At 41.9% G+C, this 13,127-nt stretch overlaps 1 protein-coding gene across 2 annotated transcripts in view; it reads left to right on the plus strand.

Moving 5' to 3' along the window:
• Positions 1–13,127, plus strand: part of COL14A1 (collagen type XIV alpha 1 chain) — a 173,301-nt gene that overhangs the window by 88,259 nt on the left and 71,915 nt on the right. For both annotated transcript variants that reach the window (XM_030553756.1, XM_030553757.1), the window contains exons 25-29: positions 1,632–1,706; positions 3,369–3,508; positions 4,664–4,787; positions 5,979–6,122; positions 11,016–11,180. In XM_030553756.1, the coding sequence (XP_030409616.1) occupies positions 1,632–1,706; positions 3,369–3,508; positions 4,664–4,787; positions 5,979–6,122; positions 11,016–11,180 (648 nt within the window). The remainder of the gene's footprint in view (positions 1–1,631; positions 1,707–3,368; positions 3,509–4,663; positions 4,788–5,978; positions 6,123–11,015; positions 11,181–13,127) is intronic.

Raw genomic sequence — 13,127 nt, forward strand, 5'->3', positions numbered from 1 at the left:
GTCCAGGCCTGTTTCCCATTAGCAGCTCAATGAGGATAATGAACAGTCTGAGATTCTGCTGCCTTTGGGAGGATTGGGAAAGGTTTGCCAGGGGCGTGGTGCCCTGGAATCTGGGTGTTTGGGAGAATCAGGAGGAAATCAGCTGGTTCCCATGCTGCCCCTGCATTACTCTGAGTAGACGTAAAATTAAACCCTTTCTCCAAAACCAGGTTACCACAGGGAAGGCTAAGCATGTCAAATAAAGACCTAAACTGCCCAGAGTCCCATTTTGTGTGTTTGTGTCCGATGGACACTAGGAGGGAACAGTCCCTGCATTCTTCTGAGTGCAGAGACTTCAATTGTGCCTGACCCTCTTACATATGGGAACTCCTCCCAGCCTCCACCTTGCATTCATGCCAGGCATAATTTACCCCTCAGGGGATTCATAGACTTGGCCCTAACCTTTTCCTCTTAAAGTCAATGGAAAACCTCCCATTGGTTTCAGTAGGAGTGAGATTGGGCCCAGTAGATGTAACTGTGGGTACACAAATCCCTTTATGTGCTAGTCTTTCTTGGGATTCTTTCTGAAGGATGGTTTTATGCAACTGTCCTCAACACCTGTAACCATAAACACAATGTGTACATGTGGTGAATATCAAATACATCTTTCCCTCAAGGAACAACGTTTAACCACATCGCATATGGTTCCCTACGTTAATCATGTTGAGAATATGGAAAGAATGTTGTTTGACAAGGCTGGGAACGTTTCTTCAGTCATAAATGTGGAAAACAAGCATGTACATGTTATCTCTGTGAACTCAGCCTAAAACTATACTGAAATTTGCTAACAAAGCTTTATTCAGTCACTGTCAGAACCACAGCAGAGCTGTTGAGTAGCTGATAATTTGTTCAGCCTTATTTCTGGGAAGGTGCCATTCAGAGACTCATCTTTATGTGAAGTAGAAGGCAAGGAAGCCAATTTTTCAAGATTGCTTGTGCATAGTAACCTTGTAATAAAACATGTGCTGCAGGTAGCAAGAAGCACAATGACTCACTATTACACAAAGAGCTATAGCCCTGGTCTCCAGATGAAAAAACACCAACTTTTACCAGTTGAGCTAAGGAAGAGTTCCTTTAGGGCCAGACTGTTGTATTTTCTGCATGCCTGCACTGGGCGGTAAGGAGATGGAAGGCCCCTCCTTATTTCCCTGTGCTGGCTGCCTGTGTTGTGTATAGCAGCATGCTGGGGAAACCAGCCTTTGAGCAGTTGTTACTTCTCTTCTTGGGAAGGTGAGTAGGGGAGTGGTCAGGAAGGGAAAGGAGAATTATACCTGGCACAGCAGAATATGGACACCTCAAGTCTAGGGCCTGCACAAGATATGTCCCCCCAGAGCAGGGGAAAGTGTCTGTGTCACAGTCTGCCTCCTGAGTTACTTCTGGAACAGCACAACACACTGTATCCTGCTAATAGAGGTAGACATCACAAGCATATGTACATACACACAAAGCTAGCCTTTGGGCTGTTTAACTAGGTATATATGTATCGGCAAACAAAACAAAAGGAGGAAATGCCTTACCTCAAATAACTAAAAATGTGTGAAGGTGTCTTCAGTTAAGATTTCTTCTTGGCATTCTCTTCTTTTAATTTCTAGTACCATTTCCGACTCAACCACCGACTTCACCTTCAACAACAGCTCCACCACCTACAATCCCTCCTGCAAAAGAAGGTAAATACGTGCTGTGTTTATGGATTAAAATAGCCTTAATTCATGTAGGTCAGTTTCTGGTTTTGATCACAATTATAGATTTCCAGGGCCAGATTCCCAGGTGGTGTAAATGGATGTAGCTCCATGGAAGCTAATGGATCTAGGCTGATTTACATGTATTACATGAACTGTCCCCAAACTGTGTTTTATTGTTTTGGGGCTTTTTTGGTGAATTTATGCAAAAGCATACAATTGGTAAAAATTAACACTTTTTAAATATGTTGCAACGGAAGGAAACAGGTACGTTTTACTGTACTGTAGACCAATGTATAGCCTAGCACAGTGATTTTCAACCTTTTTCATTTGCGGACTCCTAAAAAATTTCAAATGGAGGTGCGGACCTCTTTGGAAATCTTAGACATAGTCTGCAGACCCTCACAGTTCAATGGACACAAGTTGAAAACCACTGTTCTATGGTAACAACAACCTTTTGTGGTCCCATAGACATGCACGCAGGTTGAAAACCACTGTCCTAGTAGTTGTCAGACTTATAAAATAACATGATTTTTCTAGTCCATCAAAATATTCTAATGCAAAAGGCATTGGCCATGTGCATTTACTATACTCACAACTCTTCTCTTTAAATAAGGGCTTATCTTGGCTTATCGATCTCCTATAAACTGCCCTAAGTCTCATACAGAGTCTCATTAATGTTTCTGTTCAGAGTGCTTTATTGTAGGAGCCTTAAGGGCAGATCCCCAACTTGAAGTCAATGGAGCTGTGCCAATTTAAACCAGCTGAGGAACTCACCGCTAGATACAGCAAGAAAGGGATCTTACACACTCCATAGAATTGTGCAGCAGCAAATATACCCAAAGATTAGAACTCTTCAGCTGAAAACAGCAAGAATAGTCATATTTATGTGTCTTCTTCTATTGACCTTTGTCACTTAGGTGAATTTCTTCCTTAGGGGGTAATTTTTTTTTCAGGGGCAACCTCAATTTATGCCCATTTCCTTGACTTAAACAATTACTGTGCAAATTAGGGAGGAAATTCCAAGGAGCCTTGTGGGGAGTAACTCCTCTGTGAGATGGAGCTCGGCTCCATGTGGATGGAACAGCTTGCAGGGTTGGGTGGCTGTGGGATGGGAGATCGCAGGGCCAGACTATTGTCTATTTTGTGTGTCTGCACTGGGCTGTAAGGGGAAGTAAGGTTCCTCCTTATTCCCTTGCAATGGCTTCCTGTATCTAGTCTCCTGGAGGAGGAACATACGGAGTTATGGAGCTTACTCTAGTCTGTCAGCTGGAGGAGCTTCCGCAGAGCAGCTCCACAGCCTAGCAGTGGAGGATTCCTCGCCCTGCTACCTAGTGCAGTGGCTCAGTGTGTCCTGCCAAGCTTCTCGGGTTACATAAATGTGTGTGCTACATTATTTTAAAGTTAAATTTAAAATTTAAAATTAAAATGTTTAGCAAAATAGTTAAGAACCTTTAAGACCTTAACCCCTGATATGTAATCACTTCTGCTAGTGTAGATGCTTCATTCTGTGCAGATCCCTGTTGATTCTGCATGCACTTGAGTGTCCATGCCAACAGATCTGATTGCCAGACTGAGGCCTTAATGAGTATTAACAAAGATGTTACCAGTGACCAAAAAATAATTTCCCAAATATTTTTTGTTCCTCAGTTTGCAAAGCTGCCAAGGCTGACCTGGTGTTCCTAGTGGATGGATCATGGAGTATTGGAGATGATAATTTCAATAAAATTATTGGATTCCTGTATAGCACTGTTGGAGCTCTAGACAGAATTGGTCCTGATGGAACTCAGGTAACAAACACAGAGAGAGAGAGCATAACCAAACAAGTGAATCTAGTGTCTAGAATCGAACCAATCAAAGTGTGGTTGACATTGTTTCACACTTCTTTAGAAAATATAAACTGAGTTCTGGCCGCAGTTCTTTTGCAGTATCTTGTTTTATATATTCCATACGGTGAGATTCACCAGACACAGCAAAATGTCTAAGAATGATTCAAGTCTCTCAAGTCCTCACAATGGGATTTAAGTAGTATTTAGGCATTTTGATGCTCCTGTGCATGGTGTTTATTTCAATCCTAGTCCTCTAGAAACAATAGTGGTTTCACTGACATTAAAAATTATAAGCTTATTTTTTAATGTTGTTTTTTAAATTCATCTGCTCTAGACTAAGCATAAATGTGAAATAAAATAAAGCACAAAATTTACAATAATTACCATATTCATGTTTTTTAAAGTACTTGCATAGGAAAAGATGATAAACACTGTACTCTGGAAGAGTTTTTTATAACCTTTTAAAAAATACAGCTGCATATATTGCTGTTTTAAATGATGCCATTTTAATTTTGTGGTTGTTTAATATTGAGGTCACAATAGAACCCAAAAGGTGTTAGATACTTTCCAAACACAGAGAAAGAGTTAGTCCTTACTCTCTTAAATTCTGATTCATGTCAGAACAAATTATTTTTACAGATAGTTCTCAGTCCCACAGTAACACATGCTTAATTTAAGGTATGACAGGGCTCACATAACTACACATTTGGGAGAGGAAATAACTCAAAAATAGGTTCTTGTTATTTCTAGTACTAAGTTTCAGTCTCAATCTCACAGTTACTCATATAAAACTATTTCTGAGTGGGAATTACTATACATATATGAGCAACTATGTATAGAATTTTGCCCTGGGACTGGATGGGGAATGCTTTTGTCAAGGTGGGAATACTTCCTCATCCTATTTACTCCCCAATGATACCAGAAAGTGATAGGCAGCAGCTGAAACTGCAGAGAACAAATTGAAACTTTTATATAGTAAAATAAAAAAAAATTAAAAAAGGTTTCATATCAAGGAGGGAGCAACAGTCCAAACAACTCTTATTTTGAGTGATCTGGTTCACGTGCCCTTGTTAAACTAGAGCAGTATTTACTAGCTAGCATTTTTTCTGTATACAGGTTGCAATAGCTCAGTTCAGTGATGATCCCAGAACAGAATTTAAACTGAATGTGTACAAAACAAAAGAGACTCTTCTTGAAGCCATTCAGCAAATAGCGTACAAAGGAGGAAACACCAAAACAGGTGAGAGAGGTTGCAGGCTGTGAAACAGTTTCTTATGATCATTCTCTGGACAGAGTAACCCCTCCATTTGCAAAGCGGTTTGTCAGGATAAGGCCATGTGACATTAGTGCAAGAAGAGTGAGGATGAAGATAGTTAGCGGTGGGGATAAAAAGCAAGACACTGAAATGACCTACATCATTATGGCCAGAAAGCCCGAGTGATCTCCTGGTTGCACTACCCATGTGATGCACCTCTGCACTTCTGGGCCTTAACCCAACTCCAGGGCTGGGGATCCGTGAAGGAAAATGGGTCTGTCAAAGGCAAATGGCTGTGGGGGTTGGGAAAGGTGGAATGAGAAGCAATGGCAGGTGGAAAAGTGACACTCCATCCTGGAGAGGGAGGATGTGCAGGGATTTGCAATGAGTTTCAGCAGATGGAGGAGGAATGGGTGTGGTCTGTTTTGTTATGAGAGAGGAGAGTAAAGTCTCAGTGGAGGGTTTCAGGTCTTCATGGTGAGAGAAAGTGGACTGATAACTAATACAAGCTAGAATTGTGTTTAGCCCCTGAGGATAGCTTTCCGAGAAGGAGGAAATTCAGCTTGAGTATTGGCAGGGTTATTTGGGTCATGGGGTTTATCATCTCAGACTTCACAGAAATTTCATGCAACTACTTGCTCTACATTGACCTTCTGCTGTGACCAGAATTACACATTTCCATTTTCCCCAGAAAATTCTGCACTGGCATTTTTTAACTACTTCCATCCTTGGAGGGGAGGACTTTGTGTGTGCTGACTACCATAGGACCCACTGCATCCCAACCAAATCCATTTAGGATAGAGGATTTGGCCATATCTTTTTAAATCTAAGAAGCCAAAGGTCAAGAGCTGAGACTTCCAAAATCCAGGGTCAAAATTAGGTTCCTAAATCCATATTTATGCATCTATATAAGTGGCCTGATTTTCAAAAGTGCCAAGCACACACCAACTCTCATTGAAGTCAAAGTTTGCTGCTGGGTGTTCAGCACTTTTCAAAATCAGGCTATTTATTTAGGTGTCTTAACATGACTTTAGAAGCTTGGCTTTAGGTAAATGCTTTTGAAAATCTTGACCTAATAATTTATATGGGACTATGTTCTTTCATCAGTATGTAAAGCATTAACAGAAAATCTAGTATGAAACAGATTCCTTTCATAGTGAATTTCTTCTGTTTTAGGCAAAGCAATTAAGCATGCACAGGAGGCCTTGTTTACCACTGACTCGGGAATAAGGAGGGGTATCCCTAAGGTTTTGGTGGTCATTACTGATGGGCGATCACAGGATGATGTGAACAAAGTCTCCAGAGAGATGCAACTAGATGGTAACACGTATATTAAGAAATTTTTGCATTTTCAGTTTTTCTTGCTCCTTCACCTTCATAATCGCTGTTTAAGTCCAGACACAAGGTATGGATAATTCCTGCCAGAGAAGGGTTTACAAATCTAATCCAAGTCAGACATAAAGCAGACAACACACACTGAGAAACTCTGAATTCCACTAGGGAATGACGAGCATTTTATATAATTTATTTGTAGTTATTAGTATTATTGGCTTAATTTTTGTGCATGTTTTTAAAATCATGCAGACTACTCACACGCTTCAGTATTTTCAAGAGAGGGGCCTACAAATCCATATTGTTATCCACGATAGATAAATTCACTTTTAGAAGCAGTCCGAACTATTTTGTCCTTCCAGACGAGCTCTTATGAAGCACCTTTGATAGACTCTTGTACTACTTCTAAACTGCTGCTCATCTTCCAATAACTATCTTAAAGCTTTTATACTACCTATTTCAGGGTTTTATACTGGTGCCCATCACCATGGTTTCTGAGCACGATAATTAGATTACAAACATGATAACTATTGTTGTTTAGTATTTGTACCAAGCCCCAGAGTGTGCTTGGGACAGCACAGAACATTTACACATGGTCCCTGCCCAAAATTGCTAGGTAGTGCATAAATGAGGAAAAGAACAAAGAGGAGGCTTGGGTTCTGGATGGGCTGGATAGCAGAAATAGGTGTCTATGCTGGCTGTTGGTTCAATAAGTAGTATGCACACACATTTTTTTTTTAAGTTTAGTTTTTACAGGGCTCTGACTAGTCCCTGGCTCCTGTAGCCCAATACAATATGATCTCTCCATTGAGTTGTCCACTTGCATCATCTGAATGTCAAATGTTGACTCATAAGAAATGAATCATGCTATATTTATTTTTCATGCTTTTACGCTGAAACCACGGCTGAGCACAGCACCTCACTAATAAAAAAAGAATGACAAAATAACAGAACACTAGTTTTTAAATTTAGAAGGGCTGCAACAAAAATCCCCAATCTCTAACAGATAAATAAGGATCTCCAGTTAAACTGAACCAAACTATTTTGAAGAATTGATCAACTAGATACATCCTGTATTGTGTGCTGGAGCTCACTAGAGCTGTGGTTCTGAACCAAGGGTATGTGTACTGCTGGGGGTTAACAGAGGTCTTCCGGGGGGTGGGGTGGCGTTACATCAACTGATCTAGATATTTGCCTACTTTTACAACAGGCTACATAAAAAGCACTAGTGAAGTCAGTACAAACTAAAATTTCATACAGACAATGACTTGTTCATACTGCTCTATATACTATGCACTGAAATGTAAGTACAATATTTATATTCCAGTTGATTTATTTTATAATTATATGGTAAAAATGAGAAAATAATTTGTCAGTAATAGTGTGCTGTGACATTTTTGTATTTTGATGTCTGATTTTATAAGCAAGTTATTTAAGTGAGGTGACACTTGGAGTACGCAAGATAAATCAGATTCCTGAAAGGGGTCCAGTAGTCTGGAAACCTTGAGAGCCACTTTTCTAGAGACACCGTGTGGCCTGTTGGATGGGACACTGGAATGGGAGTCAGGAGACCTGAGCTCTGTTACTAGCTCGGCTGTATGATCTTGGGTAAATCACTTAATCTCTCTATGCCTTTGTTCCCCCTTGTCTGTGTTGTTTGTTTAGATTGTAAACTGGTTGGAGCACGAACTGTCTCTAACTATGTGTATGGACTATGTCTGGCACAAAGGAGCCCTGATATTGGTTTGGGCCTGTAGGTGCTACTGTAATACAAATAACAAGAATTTTTACAGTGAAAGTCTGGTGTACCTGTGAAAGGAATGAGTTTCAGAGGTTGGAATTCTCTACTAGGAAAGTCCTTCTACTGGCCAGGGAAAACTATAGGCAACTCTGTGCCTCATCCAATGCTTACTGAAGTCAGTGGAAAGACTCCCATTAACTAGAATAGGCTTTAGGTCAGGCCGTCTAAGAACTGTATATTGATTGCCAGTATTCAGAACAATACAGACAGGTTGTTTTCATTGTCATAATGTGGAAAGGAAAGTGTCAAGAAATAATTTTGGTGCATAATTACAGCTTGCTCCTCCTCAAACTTACAAAACCAGATTCACCTCCCATTTACATCATCAGGATCAGGAAAATCTGTCCCATGAGCAGAAACTGTGAGAAGGCTTAGCCTGTGGGGTTTAATTGCTGATTAATCTGAAATGAAAATAAACCAGTGTATTCACTCTTAAAAGGATGAGACCTCTGCAGTAGGGCTGTCAAGTGATTAAATAGTGAATCGCAATTACTCACATGATTAAAAAAATTAATTGCAATTAATCATGCTGTTAAACAATAATAGAATACCATTTGTTTAAATATTTGTGGATGTTTTCTACATGTTCAAATATATTGATTTCAATTACAACATAAAATACAAAGTGTGCAGTGCTCACTTTATATTTTTTATTACAAATATTTGCACTGTAAAAAACAAAATAAATAATATTTTTCAATTCACCTAATATAAGTATTGTAGTATAAGATGTAGAATTATGTACAAAAAACCCTGCATTCAAAAATAAAACAATGGAAAATTGTAGAGCCTGCAAGTCCACTCAGTCCTCCTACTTTTTGTTTGTTTGAGTGATTGGCAGAACAAGTTTGTTTATATTTGCAGAAGATAATGCTGCCTTCTTCCTGTTTACAATGGCACTTGAAAATGAGAACAGGCACTGTTGTAGCCGGCGTTGCAGATATTTACATGCCAGATGAGCTAAAGATTCATATGTCCCTTGATGCTTCAACCACCATTCCAGAGGACATGTGTCCATGCTGGTGACATGTTCTGCTAGATAGCGATCCAAAGCAGTGCAGGTCGACACATGTTCATTTTCATTATCTCAGTCAGATGCCACCAGCAGAAGGCTGATTTTCTTTTTTTGGTGGTTCAGGTTCTGTAGTTTCTACATCTGAGTGTTGCTCTTTTAAGACTTGTGAAAGCATGCACCACACCTTGTGTCTCAGATTTTGGAAGGCACTTCAGATTCTTAAACCTTGAGTCGAGTGCTGTAGCTATCTTTAGAAATTTCGTATTGGTATCTTCTTTGCATTTTGTCAAATTTGCAGTGAAAGGGTTCTTAAAACGAACAACATGTGCTGGGTCATCATCCGAGACTGCTATAACATTAAATATATGGTAGAATGTGTGTAAAACAGAACAGGAGACATACAATTCTCCCCTAAGGAGTTCAGTCGCAAATTTAATTAACACATTATTGTAACCCTTCTGCCCCTCTGAGTTGGCAGCAACAAGGGCCGGGTTCAGTATCCAGGGGTTCCGTTTCAGTAACACAATGCATAACCGGCTCGAGCCCCCACCCAGTGACCTGGGACACTCACATACCACACCCCCCTGGGCGCCTCTAGGAGGCAATACTTCCCCTCTCGCATGCACGGAGTCTGAGTGTAGCAAAATCTTTTTAATAAAGGAAGGAATCAATGCGGCATCCCATTGGAGAAACACCACAAACAGGGTTATAACACAAACCATAAACAAAAACCCACCTCCAAGTACGTTTGGCACTGTCCTTTTTCCCCTTAGGGTTTTAAGTCCAATCACCCCAAAGTCCAACAACCCAAAAGTCTCTGGTCAATGCCACTCCAGAGTTCAAGGGTTACCTGTAGAGGTCCCTCCCCCCAGCCTGGGTAGAAAGGGGCACCTTACGTGGTCCAGGGCCAACTGCCCTGCCTCTCTGTGGGTTCTGCTTCCGCCTTCTCCACGAACTGCTCCGCTTTACCAACTGCTCCGCTTTACCAGCTGCTCCACTCTGCTCCTCCAGCCATCCTCAGGAACTGCTCCGCTCCACCAGCTGCTCTGCTCCATGAGCCGCTCTGCAAAACTGCTCAGCTCCGCTCGCTCTGTGGGCCGCTCCACTCATCCCACAGCTACTCCGCTCTGCCAGCCGCTCTGCTGCCACCAGCTGTCCCGTGATCCACGCCAGCCGTCCCCACAACTGCTCCACTCCGCCAGCTGCTCTGTTCCACAGTATATCTTCAGGCTCCTCCACTAGTTAGCACAGTACTCAGTGCTCTCAGCTCAGTCATTTCAGCTCTTTCATGATTTCAACTCTTAGTGATCTCAGGTCTTAGTGGGGGAGCCCCAGTGCTACGGCACCATTAGCCCAAAGTGCATTCAGCTCAGTAACCTGTATTTAGATTCTTGAGGGAATAAAAAAAATCAACTCTGACATTCCACAGTGGAGAGAGGAGGGGGTGCAACTGGTGCTTCTGGCTCCACAAGGAACCTGCACCACCAGACACAGACACCTATCCCCAGCCTCTCTCAGTTCACTGGGTTTTGGAACCCATGTCCCTTGTCTAGCAAGTACCACCCAACTGAGGGTGAGTCATTTGTCACCAAGCAGTCCCACCGCTCAGCAGTCTGGGATAGGGTAGGCGTGCCTATGCAAATACACTCTCTGACATTCTTTCCACCAGATGTCAGGGTAGAGCTTATCCTGACTCTGCTTACATTATTTTTTTAATGAGCGTCATCAGCATGGAAGCATGTCCTCTGGAACGATAGCTGAAGCATCAAGAGGCATATGAATGTTTAGAGCATCTGGCATGTAAATATGCGACGCTGGCTACAACAGTGCCATGCAAACAACTGTTCTCACTTTCAGGTGACATTGTAATTGAGAAGTGGTCAGCATTATCTCCCGTAAATGCAAAAAACTGGTTTCACTTGGATAGTGGCTGAACAAGCAGTAGGACTGATTTTTTCTACTTTTACATTTAGTTAGGAAAGGAGCCAAAGGAAATGGTATGTTTGTATTTGATTTCTGCTATTCAAATGAACAAATGACAAGAATATTTCCTTTTCTTTTATAGGTTTCAGCATTTTTGCTATTGGTGTGGCGGGTGCAGATTATTCAGAATTAGTTAACATTGGCAGCAAGCCTAGTGAAAGACATGTCTTCTTTGTGGATGATTTTGATGCCTTTAAGAAGATTGAAGATGAGCTGATCACTTTTGTCTGTGAAACTGCATCAGCAAGTTAGCTATTTTGATTTGTATTTGTGCCTATGTAGCATTCAATACTTGCTAAATAAGGAGTTTATTTTATATAATCAACTTTTCCATTCCAAAAATTCTATTTCTATTCTATTGAAAAATACAGTGAGTTTTCTAATATCTCTACAGATATCTTTGCTACAATATTATTGTCGTATAAGACTAATGGGGTTCTGGTTGCAGTTATTTAGGGACCTCTCTTATACTGGTGTAAACCCAGAGTAATTCCATTCACCACAAAGAAGTTGCTCTGAATTTACCACAGGGTAAATCAGAGCAGAATTTTGGTCTACAATTTTTAACTAACTTTTTATTTTCTATAGACCCTTAACCTATTCTGTGATTAGTGTTGAATAAACATTCCTTATTTAAACAACATCTGTAAAATGCATTCCCCAGGGCCAAATTCTAGTATGTATATAGCACACAAACTGGAAAAGTTATAGCCCAAAGGGAAAGGGTGGAGCAGGACTTTCCTGCTATAATTCTGGCACCCCTCCAAAGACATGGAGATTTCATTCTTCTAGACCCTCTATGACTAAAGGAAAGGAGGGACTTTCTGGGCCAGGGCCTAGTGGTCAGAGGTCATGATCCACGTTTCATACATACACACCCTCATTATGTTCCATTATATACATGCTTGGAAAATGGCCTGTATGTAGTTGACATGAATACAGAGCTGCAATCTGTCAGAACTGAATACACAAGAATGTTGCTTTCTTTGTATTCCTATGCACCCTTTTTTAACTCTTACAATCTACTTCTTGATGGTTGCAGTTTCAACATTATGCATCATTAGTAGGGCCCTACCAATTTCATGGCCATGAAAAATGCATCATGGACCTTGAAATAAGCCCTTCCCAGTGAAATCCAATGTCCCCTTGTTCCTAGGAGCACCCCAGCAAAGGAGGTACTAGCTCAGGCTGGGCTGGGGGGGACAGGAGTTATTTGTCCCCTGCATTGCTGCTCTGGGGGGGTATGTGGAGACCAGATCCACCTCCGGGGGCCTTCCCCTGCTGCAGGATGCGTTGGAACTGGGCAGAAGTCCCAGAGGTTCCTGCAGCTGAAGGAGACTTGTGGGTTTGATCTTCCTGTGCTGCTGAAGTGCCCCAGCAATGGGGGCTCCTAGCTCTGGCTGGGGAGGGACAGGATTTGTCCATTCCCTGCACAGCTGCTCTGGGTGGAGGTGGGGATCAGACCCACCTCCACCTCTGGGAACTTCCTGCGGCTGCAGGAAGCTCTGTGGTTGCTGCCTTCAGAGTCCAGGTCTGAAGGCAGCACAGAAGTGAGGGTGGCAATCCCATGACTTCCCAACAGGTTTGTTACTCTGCCCCGCCACCAATCTCCTTTGGGTCAGGACCCCCACAACTACAACCATGAAATTTCAGATATAAACATCTGAAAATGTGAAATTTACCAATTTTCAAATCCTATGGCCATGAAGTTGACCATAGTAGACCATGAATTTGGTAGGGCCCTAATCATTAGACTGGGACTTTGCAAGCTCTGCTCTGCAATATTATTTATTGGTCATTCAGGCCTACATTTTCAATGTGCCCTTTAATTTGAGGTGCTAGCCTGGAACACCTAGTGTTGGAACACACAGGCTCTGGGCTCTAGGCTGTCATGCCTAGTGGTTGGAGCAGTGGTTGACTCCAAACACAGAGTCAGGACCAGAAAGAGGGCAATGCTGAAACCAGGGTCTGGGGCCAGGCTATGGGTCAGAGTCGGGGAAAGATTCCATAGACAAGCCACATCGGGATTGTAATCTGAGTTTGGACGCAGACCAAAGGTCGAAGCTGAGTTGGAGTCAGTCCAAAGGTCTGGGGTTAAGAGGCAGGTGCAGGGCTGGAGCAGGTCAGAAGCAGGGCAGGAGCACATTCAAATTAGGGCACAGATGAGGCTGGAACAAGGCTTGGACAAGGAACA

Source organism: Gopherus evgoodei, chromosome 2 (genome assembly GCF_007399415.2).
Source record: "Gopherus evgoodei ecotype Sinaloan lineage chromosome 2, rGopEvg1_v1.p, whole genome shotgun sequence".
Classification (NCBI taxonomy): Eukaryota; Metazoa; Chordata; order Testudines; family Testudinidae; genus Gopherus; species Gopherus evgoodei.